Raw genomic sequence first — 20,087 nt, forward strand, 5'->3', positions numbered from 1 at the left:
CAAACTTAGAGCCTGCTGCCCACAGTCTCTGGAACGTCCCAATTCCTGCAAAGGACCAGGGACCCCAGACTCCCCCAGCGCCCGCTTCTCTTCTCTTCTCTCCTCCACCTCTGGCTTTATTAGTTCCTCTTCTCTGCCTTGGCTTGTGGCCTGCCACCCCACAGTCTCTGGGCTCACTGGGGCCCTCCAGGGCAGAGGGTGCTGACTGGGGATACCGGCCTCATGCTCTGGCCAGTTTCCCACGTGGCCTCACCTTTGGGAGGAGCCTTGGTGTGAGAGCTGACAGCCTGTGCTGATATGAACAGACAGCCCAGGCCCCTTGGATGCTGAACCAAGGACGGGAGCACATACTGGTGCCTGGAGGCAAAAGCCTTCCCTGGCCCTGAACCAGCTCCCCCACCTCCACCAAACAAGGAGCCCACCCAAACATCCTGTCCTGCTGCTGGTGACACTCAACAAGAACAGTGTTTTTCTTGGGAGTCCCAGGGACTTCCTGCTGTCGTATTCTGGGGGTGCAGCCTTAGAGCACAGGTGAGCCCGATGTGCCGTGAGCATGCCGAGTGCTGAGGTCTGGGCTCCCATTCATCAGCCGGACCTGGCTTTGGACCTTGTGGAGGACAGAGCAGGTCCTTGGGATTCTTTGGTCTGAAGCAGTCTTGGCCCATTTCCTGTTGGAGGGAGGATCCCATGGGGCCCACTAAGACCCTCACAGGGATTTGGGCTCAGTCCCAGCTAATGGTAAAAGAGGATGATGCTGTCCTTGAAATTCCACAGTAAGACCCACACAGGAGTGAGAATGGCTCCGTCAGGGCAGGACTGTTCCACAAGCACCACCTTGTGATATGACCTCGGCATCTCCAGGACCCGACATGGGACCCATGGATCTTCATCCTCTTCACTTCACAGTTACCCTGAGACTCTGATGTTTAAGTTTGATGGATTCATTACCAAGCAACAGCATTTTCCAGCAACGTGCTTATGGACCCCGATTCTCGTAGAACCAACAGAAAGATGGCAACTGGTCAGCATGTCTGAGTGTCGTGTGACACCAAAGGAGATGGGCCTTCCTGGCCTCCTCAAGGGAAAGAGGCACAGGGCTGTCCCAGCCTAGGGACCTCCCATTTCTTTCTTAAGTATTTCCAGGACAGAAGGCCTGGCGGCTCTTCAGATTTCCCTCTTCCATGAACAGAAGGGCAGATGCTCCCACCACGACTCCATGGTCTCCAGAGGTGGGAGTCGACGCCTGGCAGCAGGAGGGGACTGATCTGGATGGCTCAGCCAGGTCACCCCCAACCCTCCTCTTCCTTAGAGGTTCCTGCACCAGAAGACCCTCCTAATCTGGCAAGGGGCTAGTAAGCCACTGCCGGCGGCCAGCTTGTCCTGCTTTGGGTTCGAGGCGAAGGCCAGAGCAAGGGAAGGGCAGGCTGGATTTGTCTCAGCTCCAGGCTGTGAGGGTTTTTGCCTGCAACAAGATCAAACCCCCAAACCAAAGGAGCCCTCTACCATATCCCAGGAACTCCCCGAACTCCAGATTCTGGAGAAATAAAGAGGCAAACAAGGCTGCTTTGGGAAGTGCTCACATGTATTTATTTCACAAGGGGGGGAGATGGAGTGGGCTGATCACCAACAAGATGCCACTAAATGAGACATATGAACCCTAAACTGGACAACTACTGAGTTTGGTTCTGGGCAGGGCTTGGCCTTTGGGGACAGCATGAGGGAGAGGAATGGGAACTGGCAGAAGGACAGACTTCTGTCAGGGCACCACACGGGCAAGGCTGAGCCACATCCTTCTGGCCGGATGTGTGGCCACCCCCACCCCCCAAGCTTCTCAGCAGCCTTGTCCTGATCCAGGTGAGCGATGAAGCGCAAGCCCAAAGCCATACTTCTACGTCTGCTCTACCACACACTCACACACACCCAGACGCACATGCCACGTGGCGTCACACATGCACACACGCACATGCAGCTGCACACGCCCTGCCACGCGCACCACACAGGCACACATACTCATACGCATGCACACACGTCCATATATTAACTCTGATTTATAAGTGCACCCTAACCAGAGGGCAATCGAAAAAAAATTATTACTCTTCAGAGAGGAATCGACTGCCTTCTCCCCTGTCAGCCAGTAGAGCGTGGGCTGAAATGAGATGAGCACAGAGAAGACCCCAGGGTCCTGGCCCCCTTTGCTGTGCTGGCTCCAGTCCAGAAGCTCCAGTCCCCTCCCCGCTCCCCCTGCAGCAGCCTCTGAGTCAGGGCTCCCTGTTCCCCCGGGCAGGCGAAGCGGCACTGGTCTGGCCCCAGCCTGGGTCCCTCACAACTTAGCCTACTCTGTGTGCTCAGCCGATTCCTGTCTCAGCTCTCCAGACACAGACAAAAGAGCTGGCCCAGGAGCACAGGAGCCTAGTCAATGCGCAGGCGACCATGGAAGTGTCAGCTCCAGGCCATCCAGGGGTGGGACCAGAAAAATCCAGAGCTGTGGCCCCCAGTGCCACCTAATGGACAAGTTTTGGCTGGAGGCTCTCTTGGTTGTGAATGGACATCTGGGCAGAGGCAACCTCAGGGGAAACTGAATCTCAGGGCCTTACTGTCTCCTCTGAGCAGGGAGAGCTAGGATGTGGCTGAGCTCCTCCCCCACTTTATTGAGGGCTAGGGTGGAATTTGAAGCTGCTGCTGTAAGAGATGAGAAAGAGGAGAGGCCCCTGCCAGTCCAGTCCTGATAGCGGGTGGGAAGGTGACGACAGAGATATGGGTGTTTCACTCCTCGGTGCCAGGTCCACATCTGGGCTGCAGAAGTCACAGCGCCGGGGTTCCCAGAGAAGAATGGGGGCGGGGCGCTTTCCCAGGGTGCAGGAGCTGAGTGCCTGAGGTGGACACAGCGTCTCCATCTGCCCCCCCCCCACCCCAATGCTGCCCTGGAGAAGCCCTGGTGCCCATGAGCACCTGCTGGCTCCCAGCTGTCTCTCCACGAGCGTATCTGGTCCAGAGCACGGGCAGACCCTGCCCTGGGAGCCAGTCTCCGGGTCCCCAACTCCTCCCCACTACTTGATGGAATTCTTAATCGTCCACCTCTGTCCCGTGCAGCTGCGGAGGATGAGGTCAATGCCAGCCAGGCCACGGTTCTCCACCTCCAGGCAACGCCCGGTACCCTTATTCATAATGGCTCCATTCTGGGTAAAAGGAGGCGAGGGAGGGAAGAAGGGAGGGAGGGAGGGAAAGAGAGAAAGAGAGAAAGACTTAACCACCTTAGTGCCCAGCAATGGCCTCTCATGGGAGCAATCCTTGTACAGGGGAGTGATCACTGGGGCCTCCTCTGGAAATCGTCAAGTCAGACAATAAATAAGCTTCATCAAGTCTGAGTGGCTGAAGCAGGTGATGAGGATCGGTGGGAAATGGTGTCAGAATGAGGAATTTCCAGGGATATTCGAGGTCTGATTTTCTTAACCTTACTGGCTATAGGTACTTAGCTGATTTCAGGAAAATGACCTCCCACACACTCCTCCCAAGATGTAGCAGAGCCAACCAAGCCTATCACTGCTGCAGGGATCCAGAAGGCTGTCTCCACAAAATCCCCCCACTGATTCCCCCCAATTATACTCTGGGTCCAGGCGCCTGGCCCAGGGATGGGAGACCTTCGGTGCACTGTGCTGGATACCCGTGGGGAAGCCGGATTGCCCTGTGATGCGCAGCATCCTCAGCTGCCCTGGGGTGCAAGCCCTGTCCATGGAGCACTCACCTGGATGAAGTTCCACCTCTTGTACAGGCTGCTCTTGACCTTGTCGCAGTCGAGCAGCTGGGGCAACCGACTCTTGGAGTTGTCTACCAGGCAGCGCGTGTCGGGGAGGAGCGTGGTGGTCCCCAGCGCTCCCAAGTGCAGAAAGCCTTCCTTGGTGTAGCGGGCCAGCTGGGAAGAGAGAGCAGAGTGGTAGGGGAGGAGGGTCGGGGGGTAGGGGTGAGACCATGAAGGAAAACAGGGCTGAGGTCTACATGTCTCACTCAAGCCTCTGTTCACACTGCAGCCCTGGCCACCTTCTCAGGCTTATCACACACCCACATCCCCGACTCACAGGGGAGCCCTGGCCAGGAAGCCCTCGGGTTGCTAAGCCAGGATACTAATTCCCCTCATCCACTCTCTGATTTTTTCCTAAGCATGTCCTCGTCAATGTTCCAGGAGTCCAGCCTTCTGTCCAGCAACACAGGGAGCAGGAATAAGTAAGTGAAGGAGCAAGATAGCTGATTTCTAAAGCTTGGCTCTGCTTCCGGCTGGCTGGGCCGCCTTGAATAATTCACTTAATCTCTCTGAGCCTCCATTTCCTCCTCCTTTGTAATTGGGGATTAATGAAATCTACCCTGCTGCAAAGGACCCAAAGATGCTGTCCATGCAAGAAAAAACAGACATTATTAAAAAGCATTCAACCTCATAGGCTCTTAAATAAAGTAGCAATGAGATACCACATTTTAAAAAAGAACTTATTCCTATTTTGTCAAGGTTAGCATAAGATGGGCTGGCAGGAGGGTAAATTACTACAACCTTGCAAAAAGGGGATTTCAAAATATACACTTTGTGCTTTTAAAATGTTCTCCTTTGACTCAATAAATCCACTTTTAGAAATGTATCCCAAGGAAATAATCAGAACTGTGAACAAAAGTTTAAGTATAGGGTGTTTACTGCAACATTATTTATAACATCCTAAATGTGCAACAGCACAGTCTTGGTACTTGCTTTCTGCTCCATGTACTGCAAGGAGTGCTGGGCAATTGTGGGAAATTGCAAAAATGGCCACATCCTTCACTCTTCCTCCTGTACACCCTTGGTGATGTGACTCTGCAGCAGTTTCCATCATATCGGTGATTTGCTTTGGCCAACAGAATGAAGAAGACGTGAGGATGTGCCTATTCCTGAATTAGACCTTGCATACTTCCACCCTCCTGAAACCTTCCTGCCCCCACTGTAGTAAGCTCAGGATGGACTGCCAGAGGATGAGAGACAACCACCAGCCAAGGGGATGAGGTCATCAGAGGTCAGGTAGCCCTCAGCCAACCTGATAGCTGATAGGAGACTCGTAAATGAATCCCGCCAAGATCAGCTGAGCCTGGTCCAGGTCACAGAACCATCCAGCTGGCCTATGCACTCATGAGAAATAATAAATGCAGATTGCTTCATGCTACTAAGTGTGGAATAGTTGTTATGCAGCAATAGCTAACTGATATAGAGATGGTGTTGACTGACAACCATTCCCCCAGCAGGGTTCCACTCTCCTGCCTGTCCGCATTGTTTAAAACTGTATTCCAACTTTTGAAGAAATGGATTCACCTGCCATTCACACTCCTTCAGGGGCAGGGACTGTGTCCAATTCATTTCATTCATTGCTAGGAGGGCAATCACAGACCAAGCACTCAAAAATGTGCTTGTGAATGAGCACATTGTAAATCTAGGAAACATCCTCATTTAAAAAAACAAATGAAGCCCCATCTACATTTAAACTCTACAAGCATGTTTTGAAGACTCCTCTGTGTGCTCAGCCTGGGACAGCCTTCTGGGTATATAAGGATGGGCTGTGTTGCCACTGAGATGGTTCCAGTGTAGGCTGGTGAGGGCAATGAGAGAGACTAGCATGATCCTCCTGTTTGTTCTTACAGTCTTAAGAGGTAACTAGAGTAGGAGTGATGACTATTGATATACAGGTTCCTAAAAAATTAAAGAAGTAAAATGACCAGCTTGCAGGTAGTGAAGGCATGCTCTGCATCATTTCTAAGATTGCACAGGGGGTAAGTAATGGAATTGTCACAAAACCCTGTGAAATAGGTGCTACTACTCACCCATTTTAAAGATGAGGAAACCAAGGCATGAAGACATCTGGTCACCTGGTGGCCTTGGCCTCTGTTGGGTCCCTAGAGATCCTATGGTTGGTGGCCCTGGCCCAGCAGCTGAGCAGCAGAGGGGCCCCTCCCAGAGGACCCTCTCCTCCTCCCAAAAGCCTGGGCATTTCTGGCCAGGGATGGAGCAAGAAAGCAGCTCTGCTTAGGGACATAAGTGCTTCTTCTCAGGGAATAAGATTCTCCTCAGGAGGCTCTAAGCTCCTGGTAGAAGCTGCTCAGAAACCCTCTGCTCTGATCCCCAAAGGGAAGCCTGCCTGGTCCCCCTGAAATAAGTGGCAGAGAGTTTATTGAGTGCCCTTGAGAGAGATGCAGTTAACATGTGCTTTAAACTCAAATTAATTCCAAATCAGAGTAATTGTTAGAGGCAAAATGATAAGAAAATCAGAAACTCTCCCCACCCCTCCTTAAACAATGTCTCTGAATATATTTAAATTCACCAAATGCAAAGTGATGAATGACAACAAGCTGCCTTTATGTTCAGGGGAAAGATATACACAGCTGCTTATTGAAATTATGAATCAATCTATTATCCAGCAGGCAAATGAGTAGCACTAAGAACATTAATTAACTAAACATATCTGTGACTCAGATGTTTAAAGAGTGACACTAAATGCCCCTGGGAGTTAGGGCATGAAACAAGGAGACACAGGCTGCTAGGACCTGCGAAGGCCACACACCAGCCCCAAGCCCTGCAGGCATCAGGGTGGGCAGGGGGCTGAAGAGGCCTGTAGGGTTTCTGTCCTGGGGGAAGGCTGGTTCTCATACCCGAAGTACCAGGCTGCGTGTATAGGCTCTGCTGACCCCGCCAAGGGGCCAGGATCAGGGGAAGGATGCTGTGGTCTGAATGGACCATGGGGCTTAACAAGGCAGGAGGATGGTAAGCGCTGAGACCTGACATCCCTCTCCCCTTTTCCTCCACTCCTGGATTGAGAGTCTGCCTAGTCCACCGCCCCCCACTTCCCACCCCTACGCTCCCTCCTTAAACACCTCTGCAAAATGATAAGAAATGCAATTCCTCATGTTGTGGTGACCCCCAACCATAGGCTCTACAGCAACGGTTCTCAACCTGTGGGTCGCGACCCACAGGTAGAGAACCGCTAGCAGGGTCGCCTAAGTATTTTCTCTTTTTTGATGCTATTGTAATGGTATTGGTGTCTTCATTTCCTTTTCAGATGTTCATCGCCACCAGCGTATGCAGTGCTGTCTTCTGTGAACCACAGGCTGCCATCTGGTACCTCCTGGAACTTTAATACAGTTCCTCATGTTGTGGTGACCCCCAACCTTAGGCTCTACAGCACCGGTTCTCATCCTGTGGGTCGCGACCGCTAGCAGGGTCGCCTAAGACCATCAGAACCGCTAGCAGGGTCGCCTAAGACCATCAGAAAACACAGATATTTACATTACGATTCATAACAGTAGCAAAATTACTGTTATGAAGTAGCAACGAAAATAATTTTATGGTTGGGGGTCACCACAACATGAGGAACTGTATTAAAGGGTCGCAGCATTAGAAAGGTTGAGAACCACTGCTCTAGCACTTTCTGGCTTCAGAATTCCCAGACCTCAATGCAGGTCTCTCCATCCACAATGTCCTTCTTCTCTAAAGCATTCTGTCATCTCCCGTCAAGTCTTTGGCACAACACAGATCCATACACTGGCTATTCGGGGTTCCTTGCATTTTCATAGGAATTTTAGGATCAGCTTTTCCATTTCTGCAAGCAAGGACATTGAATTTTGATGATGATTTGACTGAACCTGTAGATTAGCTCAGAACTGCCATCTTCACAATGGTGGGTCTTGAACACAGGGGACCCTTTTATTTAGGTCTTTCATTCCTTTCAACCGTGTTTGGTTGTTTAAGTGTACAAGTCTTACACTGCTTTGATTACATGTATTCCTAAGTATTTTCTCTTTTTTGATGCTATTGTAATGGTATTGGTGCCTTCATTTCCTTTTCAGATGTCCATTGCCATCAGCGTATGCAATGCTGTCTTCTGTGAACCACCGGCCGCCATCTGGTACCTCCTGGTCACCCAGAACTGCGGGCTCGGAAGGTCCCCTTAGTTCCTGCCTCCATGGACGAGGGCCAAGTGCCGGCTGCCCACACCCACTGCAGACCCATTCATATTCCACTGTGCCTGGGCCTCACCCCCGCTCTCTCAGCTTTTCCTTCACCTCTTGTGACTCTCTGTCAGCCAATACCCCTCTCACCCCTTCAGGGTCTAGATTTTAAAAATGTGTCCTTCCTCCTCCATCCCTAGCCTAGTGTCCTGGGCCTTCACGGCCCTCATGGGATCTCGTCCCCCACTTTGGAAGTTATGGCTCCTACCCCTCAAAACCTGACTTCCTTCACATTTCCTCACTTCTTTTCAGTCTCGGCCCTCTCCTCACTCTGCAGGCACCTTAAGTTATTATTTCTCCTGCCTCTTTCATTTTTTCCAAGCTACAAACATAACCAAATCTTTATGCCCCTCCAAATCCTCTCCAGTCACAGCTCTTATTACTTCCTAATTTTGTCCTTGGAGTTCCTCTCTCTAATTCCTCAGTGCCTTGCAATTTGGCTTCTACCACCACTACTCATGGCAATTGTCAACAAGATCCATTAATTATCAACTTCAATTGCTTTTTCTTAGTCTTTATATTAGGCACCAAATGTGGGACAGATACTGTGCTGGGTGCAGGTGATACACGTCTTCTCTCTACACCCATTCTCTTGGAGAGCTTGCCATTCTTAGGGCTGTCATAGCATCTATATGGTAACTTTTTCTGATGGTGCCAAATTTCTATCTCCAAACCAAACTTTCCCCTCAGTTCCAGATTTGTATATCTAACTCCCCACTTGACATACTACTTGGATGTCTAATAGCCATTTCAATTTACATGACCCAAACCAAATTCCTCCTTGCCTTGTCCCTTCCCCCTCACACGCAACCAACATCTATCTCTTTCATCTTGATAACGACAACTCCATCCTTCTAGTTGTTTAGGCCGAACACTTTGTCTTCACCCTTTATTTACCTCTTTCTATGACACACCACATTCAATCCGTTAGCAAAGCATATACAGATTTCACCTCCATTACGACCTCCGTGTTCCAAGCCACCTTAATCTTTCAACTACATTAGTACAGTGGTCTCCTAAAGTGTCTCCCAGCTCCCACCCTTGCCTCCCTTGGTCATTTTCCATATAGCATTCAGAATGATTGCTTTTAAAATATCATATCATTTAAAATTATATTACTTTAAATTGGAGTTAGGCCATGCCTTTCCCCTGCTCAACATCCTCCAGAGGTGTCCCATCTCACTCAGAATAAAAGTCCAAAATCCTTACTATGGACTACAAGGCCCACATAATAACAGCTCCCCTAGCTCAGCTCCCACCACTCTGCCCCTTGCTCACTCTATTCCAGCCACACCAGCCTCCTTGTTGGTCTGTTAATAGGACACCTTTGCTCCTGCTCAAAGCCTTTGCACTTGCTGTCCCTTCTCTCTTGAATGCTCTTCTCCCAGACATATGAAAGGTTCAATCCCTCACCTCTTCCAAGTTTCTGCCAAAATGCCATTTTCTCGGTGATTGTTTCTCTTGACCATCTTATTTAAAACTTCACTTACACCACTTACTCCTTATCCCTTCCCTTACGTTATTTCTCCCCAAGAACGTATTATCTTCTAATAGACTATATTCATTTTCCTTATTCATAGAGTTTGTCGTCTGACTCCCTCCACTAGAATGTGAAAGGCATGAGGCAGAAGTTTTGTTTGTAGTTTTTTTGTTTTGTTTTGTTTTTGTTCACAGCCCTATCCCTAGCTCTTAGAAGTGTGCCTGGCACACAGGAGGTGCTCGATAAATTCTTATGGACATCATGAATGAATGGCACAGGACCTGCCGTCAAGGAGCTCACCCTTTACTCAGGTAGGCCGGGAAGTAAAGGGGCAAGGATGACATTGTGTGAAATAATGATATGAAATATACTAAACGTCTTTTTAGAACCAGAACAGGAGGGCCCCAGTCCAGGAGAGGGAGGGCAGAGTAGTCTTCCCAGAGGAGGGAGCATTTAGGACAACCAGATGAGGAGGAGAAGGCAGACCAGACCAGACAAAGGCAAGAGAATGTTCAAAGGCCTGACGACTGGTGGAAACGATGAGTTAACAATTGTGACAAGGCAGAAGTAGAAAGAGGTGGGCACAGTGCAGAGGAGACTGCACCATAGGGACACATCATGCCCAGGGGTCGGGGTTTTATCACGAGGCGCCATCTGAATGGTAGGAGGGCCACACTGGCTGCTGAGGGGAGAAAGAACTGTGGTGGGGCCTGATGACAGCCCAGGGGCTAATGAAGGACTGAACAAAAGTGGCAACACTGAAGGAGGAGAGAACATGACAGATTTGAGAGGTGCATCCAAGTTAAGAATGACTCTATCTTCCTGGTGAGATGCATCATCATGAAATGACACACTTCATCTTTAATCATTCTTTGTGTGTGGAAGGCTACTTTGTTTGATATTAATGTAGTCACCCCAGCTTTCTGCTCTTTAGAATTGCCTGCCATTCCATTTTCCATCTTTTTACTTTCAAAGTTTCTCTCTCTTTGTATTCTAAATGTGTCTCTTGAAGATGGAATACTCCTGTAATTTAGAAAATGTAAGGTGACAGTCTCTGTCTCTTAACCAGAAAGATTAGTTCATGTGCTTTTACTGTGATTAATGATATATTTGGACTTATTTCTACTATCTTTCTTTGTACTTTCTGTGTGTCTAACCTTTTTTGTTTCCTTTTTCTCCTCTATTTGACTTTGTTTGTATTGGTTGTGTTTTTGGGATATTTGTTGAAATGGTATCATATTTCATTGTTTCCCTCTACAAATTTGGAAATTATATGTCATTTCTATTTTTTATTGTTCACTCTTGAAATGTAGCCATTAACAACTTAGTAAAATGTAAAGTTATTCAATATCTTAACATCTACTTCCAATCAATAAAATTCAAGGACATTAGCATATGAAATCTGATCATCTCTTTCTAACTGTTCAGTCTTTTGGATATATTTCCACAGAGGAACAAATAGACACCATTCTTATTATTTTATGTAAGAAATATTTGTTTAGCTCTACTTATATGTTTATAAATTTCTTTATTTGGAGTTAATTCTTGCTTCAAGACATTCTTCTGGGCTCATATTCCTTCTTGAAGTACATTCCTTAGAAGTTCCTTTGGTGATTGTCATGGTAAATCCACTCAGATTTTATTGATGTGAAAATGTCTTGGGGTGATTTGTTACTCAGCAAAAGCTAATGGATACAAAGCTTTTGTGTACCTAAAAAAGTTTTTAAGTTGGATTTGTTGTAGATGATCTAGAATCTAGTTATACAGTACTGGGGAGACTCTTCAATGTGTCTAACCTGCTCTATTGTTGAGAGCTATCTCATCATCTGTCTATATACTCACATACAAAATTATGGCCAAGCCACTCTCTATGGAATTTGTCATTCCAATATGATGCTCACTGTTGCCAAGGTAATCCTGAAGCATGTGCTGCTGAGGGGCCAATGGGTGAAGCTTTCTCCTCTGAGTTGGTGACTGCCTGTAACTTGCTGACTCATTTTTCCAGTTAGGGTCAACAGACCACTGGCTCCCATAACCCTGATCTCTCCCAGGCCCTAGGTTTGTAAACTTGAATCACATTTGCTGTCTCCCTCTGCCTCATCAAAAATGTTAAAAGTCTTACAATTTCTGCCTCTGTAGCTCTCTTTTACATATTTCTTCCTAATAGCCTGACCTGGTGGCACCTGACCTGCTGCAGTAGCTTTGTAACTGGTCCTCCTACCTCCAGACCTTCCCAGTTCCCATCTGTCCTAATCCTGCAGGTTCAAATCATAGCATCCCTTGCCTCAGCCTTCATTGCTCCCACTGCCCACTGATTTAAGAGTAAAATTTATACCATGACATTGCACTACAGGGCTGTAGCTTATGTTTTCAAGCTTAACTCTTAGATTCTTGGCTTAGCCTGACAGATGACGAGATTTCTCAAAAACAGCCAATAGTCTTCCCTATCTGGAAGATATCCCCACCCTACCCCTACCATCTCCACTGGTCCACAAAGCCCCCACCCAGATGTGATCTCTTCAACTTACACAATTGTCTATTTTATGAATGTGTCTTTCCTTGCTACAGGTTTTCATTGTGGTTGTTTTAGGACATCAGTATCCTACCCTTTTTTATACAGCATAAGGACCAAGAAAATTATCTTGGAAAAAGCAAATGTTCTATAAATGTCTTTTGAATTGAATGGGATTATTCTACGTTTGGCCACTGGGGCTGGGAGGAGAAATGAACGTCATTATCCACAACACTAAGGCATTAGGGAGAAAACCTCTGAGCTCAAATACAGTTAATTCTCATTTAGGCGAGAAAAAAAAAACACACCAATTTTTCTATTTGAGATGATCTAAGAGGCACACACAAGTATTAACCCAGATTTAACAGCCTTGAGGGAAAACTAAAACATTCAGGGTATGGCCAGATAAACAAGAACCAGCCAAATAATTGTAGAATGACTCTGGAACACAGAAAATCCATCGGAATGTCAATAAAAGCCTGGCTTGTAATTGCTTTCATATTAAGGGTCTTTCTCATCACTTTAAAACCAGGCCTAGTCAGTGTAGAAAACCATGCCTAAAGGAGGAATGTAGTTCACCCAGCTTCTACTCAGCAGGCAGAGACGTGGGTTCCATTGATTCAAGCCTGCTTTGGGATGGATTTCTTTGTTGCTTGACTGAATGGTTTCTTGTAACTACACGTGTGCATGTATATTCTCAAAAACAGCCTTTCTCCACCACTGTCTGGGGCATGCCAGATCCCAAACTGAATACAGAAAAATTGTCTCCATAGTGTATCTCAGAGTGGTCGAGTGGTGGCTGCCTGGGAATGGGGGGTTAGAGAAAAGGGACAGGAGCAAACTTTGTTGTGTGACTGGGGTGACGGGGGCGGGCGAAGGGGGAATGGAAATGTTTTGTGTTTTGACTGGGAAGGCAGTTCCCAGATGTATATACCTAACAAAATGCATCAAACTTATACTTTAAATAGATGCACTTCATTGTATTTACCTTATACATCAATAAGGTTAATTAAAATATATATCTTAAAATATATATCTGGGAGTTTAGAGGACACATTAGAGAACCAGCTGTTTTTTGCAGAGAGCCAGTTCCTAGAGGTGGGATGGTCCCAAGGGCCTCCCCTCCTCAGTCTTCTCCCTTCTGTTACTCATCACTCATCATGCTGGATTAAAGCATGGTGGTTCCAGAAAATGCACGTGCTACTTAGAATGAATGGGGAGACACATTTGTGCCACAAAATCTTGGGTCAGTTTTCCTGCAGAGACAGGTGCAGGAAGGGGTGGATCAGGGTGAGTGCCAATGGTGGTGGGAGGGAACAGGGTCTGGTCCACATAGGTTTATGGAGAGCGGGGTCTATGCTCACCAGTTTAAAATTTACCCCTGCCTTACAGCATGATATGTGAGGAAGAGAGAAGAAGAAAAAGGGAGAGAAAGATAGAAACATCAATGATGAGAGAGAATCAAGGATCCGGTGCCTCCTCACGCCCCCTACTGGGGGTCCATTCTGTAACCCTAGGTATGTGCCCTGACCGGGAATCAAACCATGACCTCCTGGTTCATAGGTCAACACTCAACCACTGAGCCATGTCGGCTGGGCAAGACTCTATTTTTCAATAAACAAATGCAATTCTTTCTGACCTCTGTGTGTGAAATAGAAGGTAAGATTGCATCCCAGATACAGTGTGAAAGTGCTGCAAATACTTTGCTCCCTATTACACTATCTTAGTTAAAACTGCCTCACTTTCCCATTTTGCCAGCTGAAGCAGCATCCTGGGTTTTGTGCTGCGTCATCAAAGGGGCAGAATATGATTTGGCTCAGGACTTGGACTCTGAAGCAGCTTGTGAAATCCAAGCTCTGCCACTTGATGGCATTATGACCCTGGGCCAGTTATGTTAGCCCTAAGGGACTTGTTTCCTCATCTTCGAAATGGGGCTAATTATTGGATTTGCCTCACAGGGTAGTTATGGAATTAAATGAATGAGTGAGAAGAGGGCATGGCACATAGTAAGCCCTGTATATGTGCTATTCTTATTTCCCTGACCTTGTGCTCCAGTGGAGGACGGGCCTTGCTTCTGCCTCACTGCAGACTTCTGCTCTTCCCTACTGGCTCCCCGTGGCCACAGGTGGCATTTCCTATCCCTAGCTCCTTTCGGCACTCAGCCACTCTAGGCTTCCTGTCCTCTCCCAGAGCCATTGGTCCCCAAGGACAGGGGTTGCTGGCCCAAGCGCTTCAACAATACTGCCGAGCAGCCAGTATCTGAGGCAGCTATCCAGCCCATCAGGCTCTCTTGAGCTGGGACAATGGGTTTCCTGTGTTGGACCCCTGACTCAGGGAAGGCTGGGGGGCTCTGCTCCTGCCCTTCTTCCTTCCTCCACTTTACTTCCCTGGTTTGACCCAGAACCCACGAGCCCTTGCCTGGATCGAGCAGATTCCCGGAAGGCTGGGGTCTTGCATTGGACTAGTGTCAGCTCTGTGTCCCCAATGCCACCCAGTTGCCCCAGGTCCTTAGCTTTCATGGTGTCTCATCTCTGGCTCCTGCCCCTCCCTCACACCTCCGCAGTGGGGGCAGAAGGGCTGTGCCTGTTTTCTGCTCTGGGCATGTTCCCCAAGGAGTCCCAGGCCAATCATCTACTTGATCAGCCTCGACCACTGGAATTCAGAGCCTTCACAGAGTCAGACGTGGGCCTGGGTATGACGCTCATGTGTGAAAGCCTAGTGGAAGGTGCTCTGAAACAGAACCAGCCCTGAGACTCAGGTCCAGGTGTCCAAGGACAACACACAGCCTTACTCTCCAGGCCTTGGTCTGGGTCTGTTCATTTGCATAATGTTATTTAACCAATGACAATGACCCTAAAAAGGTGAGGGCATGTCTCCACAGAAAAGACTCTATTTTTTACTCCTGATTCTAGAAACCAAAACTCCCACTGGCACAGTGGCTTTACTCTCCTCATTTTGTGGACCCCTCCCACTGGACTGGTCATCTCATGCTGTGTCTCCAACCTGAGCTCAGGGGCCCATCCTGGAGCTGGTGCCAGGCTGTGGCCATTCTGGGCTCACCTCATGGCCACAACACAGGCCTGGCCGAAGCAGCAGGCCCATCCCGCCAGCAGCTGATACACCATTTGTGACTCCTCATTTAGCACTAAACATCTGTAGATGGCCTACCCTGTGCCCAGCCTCCTCAGTCAGAGAGAACATGTCCCTGGGATTTGGGGCCTTCAGCATTGTAAATTGTGCCAAGTGGGCTAAAAATTGTGGTTCTCAGAGGGGTGAATCTGAGCTGGCAGGTCAGCTGATTCCTATATTTCTGTCAAGATAAATTCACACATTTCTCTCAGAAAAAAAAGAAAGTCTTGAATTTCTGCTCCCATATCCCATAATTTGACCCAGGGGAAATTTAGTTTTGCTCAAATTAAGACTACAGAACATCTACTTTCCAAGCATTAATCCTCAGTGTTCTCTACACTTTCCACTAATGTTTTAGAAATGTAATTAGTTCCTTTCTGTTTAGTTTTCCACTTCCTTTCACTCTGTCTTAACAGTGCTTTTCAGTTCTGGCCCCCGCTGCCACCCACCTGTCTTCTCACTTCCCCTGAAAGTCAAGCTTCCAGAGCGTTCTCTCCATCATGCCTCTGCCTCCCCGCCTCCCTTCCTTCCCTGCACCCACTCCAGTCTGGCTTCCACGCCACACTCCATGGAGAGTCCTCATTCCCTCGGGTTCTTTGTTGCTACATTTAACACGCAGCGTGGTCTACCTTATTCTAGGCAGCAACATTTGATGCTACTGTTCCTTGGTTGGGGTGACCATCTTTCTTGTGTAAACTGCTCTGGCTCTGTTGCCCACTAAACATGGAGATGCCCTAAGGCAAGCATGTCAAACTCACTGCCAGCAGGCTGCATGCCTTGTTTCCCTAGGGTCTTTCCTAAGACTATTGCTCTGATGTCCCTCAGTACACACCCTGGAGCCCCATCTGTCCTCAGCACTGGGCTGGAATGTTTGGCTGCCTGGAGGACATCACCATTGGGATTCTCAAAGCCCACTCTCCCCAAAACTCACATTTCCCCAAACAGAACTCATCTTCCTCCCCTGAAACCTTAGTAAGTCCATGGCCAAACCGACCATTTACATGGAGGATACTGAGATTGAGCTGACAAGAACCCATCCTTGTGCATGAATCCTTCCTGCAAGGGTTCTTGGGATTCACCTTCAAGATGTGGCTGGTTGACCTTCAGTCTCCATGGAGAGCACAGACTCAGGCTCTGCAGGAATTTCACAGACATGAACCTAGCCTTTGGGAAGCAGTATCAGGCAGTCAACATGATTGATAGGAGTCCCCTGAAAGCAGGACCCATCGCCTATGACACTCAACCCCCTGAAGCTACAGGAGGAAGCCATAAGGAGGCCACACAAGCAACCTCAGTGTGTACATGGCACCTCAGCGATCCCCATGTGGGTGAGATTCCAGCATGATTTCTGGTCCATGGCACTTTACACAAACCCTAGCACCTGAGCCAGGCAGGTGGTAAGATGGGGACAGTCTAAGACATTCTGCTCCCCACATCTGGCCTTCCTCTGGCCTCCTCCAGTGGGAACCCAGACTCCTGAGGCCCTGACATTGGTACCAGTGGCCCCAACTCCACTAACCCTTAACTCTTCAAGATCTACCCTTAATTCTGATTGGCCATGATCTCAGATGTCCTCCATTCCAAACAAGGAACATATTCCCAAATAATCATTCAGTGGACACCACTGAGCCAAAGAAAAATCAAAACTCTGAAGTAAACGACCAACTAATATTTTGCACTAACTCTGTAGTGCTGAAGCCCTAAACACCGTTTCACCAGCAGCTTTCTCCTCCCCCTTCACGTCCTTCAGAAGCAGTGGTATTGTTTCTTTATTAATTCTGTGATATAAAAAACAACCTTAAAAAAACCCCAAGATGTTTCTTTAAAAAAAAAAAAAAGACTAAAGCAAGCCTCCACAACAATAATAGAGGTTTCAGAGTGATAGGATTATGGGTGATTTAAATTTGTATGTTTTTAAACTCCCTGTAATGCTGCTGTATCTTGAATAAAAAAGAAAAAGATTAGCAGTGACTTTTTTGAATTTGACAGCTCTGGGCAAGGTAGGAATGTTCAGTTGATAATGTGGCCACCACCACGTTTTTCAGTCTGGGTTCCTTATTCCAAGCCCAACATTAACACAAAACCTGCCTGGATCCCTCTGTGTGTCTGGAGAGAAGTCAACTAACATTCTAAAGAGATATAAAACTTTGAACTAATAATTTCTACTGGAAAACAATTTATGATTGTAATTCAGATTTTCTGGAAAGAACAGCTCATCAACCCATTCTGGCAAGAAAGAAACGTACAGTAATTCCTCCTTAACCCGGAGTGCTCCTTGAGCAAGGTCAACGGTGCGTGCGTTTACTTCTGTATGCCTCCCTGTGTGTGGACTTTGAGACCCACATTCAGGCATAATTAGAAGGAGGGAATCGGAAACTGGAACTTGAAAAAGGAAGCAAAGCAGATGGCGGAGACAGAGGCTCAGGTCCCCCATAGACTTCCCCAAAGCCCCAGGAAGCAGAAAGGCTACCCCTGCCCTCCACAGAAGTCTGCAAAGAGGGCAGGCATCCGGGAGACACATGTGGGCTGGATGGAGGCAGGGCCCAGGAGGCAGGAACTAACAACCCTGAAATAATAAAATCAGAAACATTTCGGATATTTTTACAAAAGATGAGGCAGAGAAACAAGAAAAAAAGGCTTTTAAATATTCCCACTCTCTGCGACAAGGCAAAATGAATGTATGAGTGTCTCACTGGAATGCGGGGAAGGGTCAGCTTTTAAATATTGCATAAGAGATAGGGAATGGAACTGAGCAGCACAGAAACTCCACCGTGTCTCCCACAGCACAGGTGTCTTCTGCCCTGTTTTCCCCTCTCTCTCTTTGGTTTATGTGGCCAGTTTTCCTAACATATAAAGTCCCTGCCCTCACACCTCCAATCCTGTTGGCCCTGCTTTGACCTCATGGTGCTTTCCAGAAATTGGAAGGAATTACTGGGTTTGCTTCATACCAAATGTGGGAAGCCCTTGCCCAGAATCATGGGCTTGTTTTATGGGGCAAAGCCATGGGGGGAGGCGTGTTAACATCAATGTGCTCTCAACGGCTCCATCCCCTGAGCCCCAACGCCTACATGACTTTGTTTGGAAGCCATGAGGCTGCTGGATGTCATTAGCTTCTGTGTTTCCAAGCGCCTTCCACATGCTAACAGCGCCAGAGCCTGCCACTCCAGCGGGGCTCTGCGCCTCACTGGCACATGCATCATCGTGACAAAGCTGGGGATGATGTGTCGCTGAAGGGATGAAGCCATCAGAGAGTAAGTCCAAGATCAGATTAAATTTAATTATGGGATGGAAGAATTCTCATCTGTCATTCTGGTGATGAATTAACTGAGGGGAGGGATGTGAGCTTCTCAGAAAAGAGGGAGAGGAAGAATAAAAATGTATTGACAGAAGGACAAACAGAAGGGACCCATGGTGCCCTCCCCGGAACCCAGAGAATCAGAAAGGTCCTTGGCACAGAGCCTGACAGCCCTCAATTCCTCCCCATGGTGCACACCTTGTGTTAAGAATGCCCCACTACAGAGCAGCTGTTTCAAAGTTCTCCCAGAAGTCCCTAGGGCCACATCACTTGGACCCTGTGCTGGTCATGCCCTGTCCACGCATGGGCAGCTGGAGAGCTATGGTCCTCACCCAGGAGGAGCCTGCAGCAGGGACATTCTATGTTTGTACGTGGGCAGCATTTATGTGGGGTCCTGTGCACACTCCCAGTGAAGCGGGCCCCAGACCTGATGTGTGTAAAGCACCTGGGGCAGAGGCAGGATTCACTCCAAAGGGGTCAGGGAATGGAGGGGGGGGGGGGGAAGGGCAGAACTGCTCTATGTCTTGACTGTAGTGGGGTTACTTGACCACATGTTTGTCAAAACTCACAAAACTATACATTAGAAAGAGTGAGCCCTGGCTGATTGCTCAGTGGTTAGAGTGTTGGCCTGCAGACCAAAGGGTCGTGGGTTCAATTCCCGGTCAAGGGCATGTACCTTGGTTGTAGGCTCAATCCCTGGCCCTGGTCTGGGTATGAACTGGAGGCAACCAATTGATGTGTCTCACATCAATGTCTCTCTCTCGCTCTCTCTCTCTGATGTGTCTCACATCAATGTCTCTCTCTCTCTCTCTCTCTCTCTCTCTCTCTCTCTCTCTCTCTCTCTCTCTCCCTCCCCCCTCTCCTCTCCTCTCCCCTCCATTCTAAAAAGTCAATGCAAAAAAATATCCTCCAGTGATGATTTTTAAAAAAAGTGAATTTTATCTTAAAAACTCAATTATATAAAAACCGAAATAGTATTATGAATTTAGAAAGTTAGGCTGAAACACTAAGCATAACCTGGACAAAGAGAGACATACCTTCACTACTATCTGTCTAACACACCCTTTTGCACATAACAGATGATCAATAATTGCGTCGATTGGGAAAAAAGGCACTTGGAGATTAGTGTTAACATGCAGATTCCTAGGCCCCACTTTGTGTGTGTCTGGGGCAGGACTCAGGGATCAGCATTTGTCAGGAGTTCCTGGTGGCCAGCAGTCCCGTGGACCACACCTGAAATGCTGGGTGGGAAGCCCTAGGGCTCTCAGTACTATTCTCCCTGCTGACCACCCTCAATCACTTGCCACAGCCAATTGCCTGATTGTCCATCAAACATGGAGTATGCACCCCCCCATCTCCTCTCCTTTGCTCTGATATTTCACTTGCCTACCATTGGCTCTATGCTTGCTCAGCTCTTTCTACCATGGCCAGCTATGGGCTAGAGAACATTTGGGGTCTCGAGGACTGGAGACATGCTCCCCAGATGGCAAAGCAGACTGCCCAAGTTCAGGAGTCACAGAGCTTGAGTTTGAAAAGTGGGACGGAACACACTACGTGAGTCTCATCAGTAAAGGGGCAGTCACTACCTACGTGACTGCACTGAATGCGTCACTAAAATAGAAATGGGTTTATCAGCAGCAGCATTTTGGTTCCCTGCCTCAGCC

At 48.1% G+C, this 20,087-nt stretch overlaps 1 protein-coding gene across 1 annotated transcript in view; it reads right to left on the bottom strand.

Annotated features, from left to right (window-relative positions):
* Positions 1–1,564: 1,564 nt before the first annotated feature.
* GALNT17 (polypeptide N-acetylgalactosaminyltransferase 17) overlaps positions 1,565–20,087 on the bottom strand; it is a 439,780-nt gene continuing 421,257 nt past the window's right edge. The window contains exons 10-11 of the mRNA XM_080679997.1: positions 3,743–3,910; positions 1,565–3,176 (exon numbers count right to left, since the gene is read on the bottom strand). Of these exons, the coding sequence (XP_080536123.1) occupies positions 3,048–3,176; positions 3,743–3,910 (297 nt within the window). The 3' untranslated portion in view covers positions 1,565–3,047. The remainder of the gene's footprint in view (positions 3,177–3,742; positions 3,911–20,087) is intronic.

The sequence above is a fragment of the Plecotus auritus genome (assembly GCF_963455305.1).
Source record: "Plecotus auritus genome assembly, chromosome: 7".
Taxonomy (NCBI): Eukaryota; Metazoa; Chordata; class Mammalia; order Chiroptera; family Vespertilionidae; genus Plecotus; species Plecotus auritus.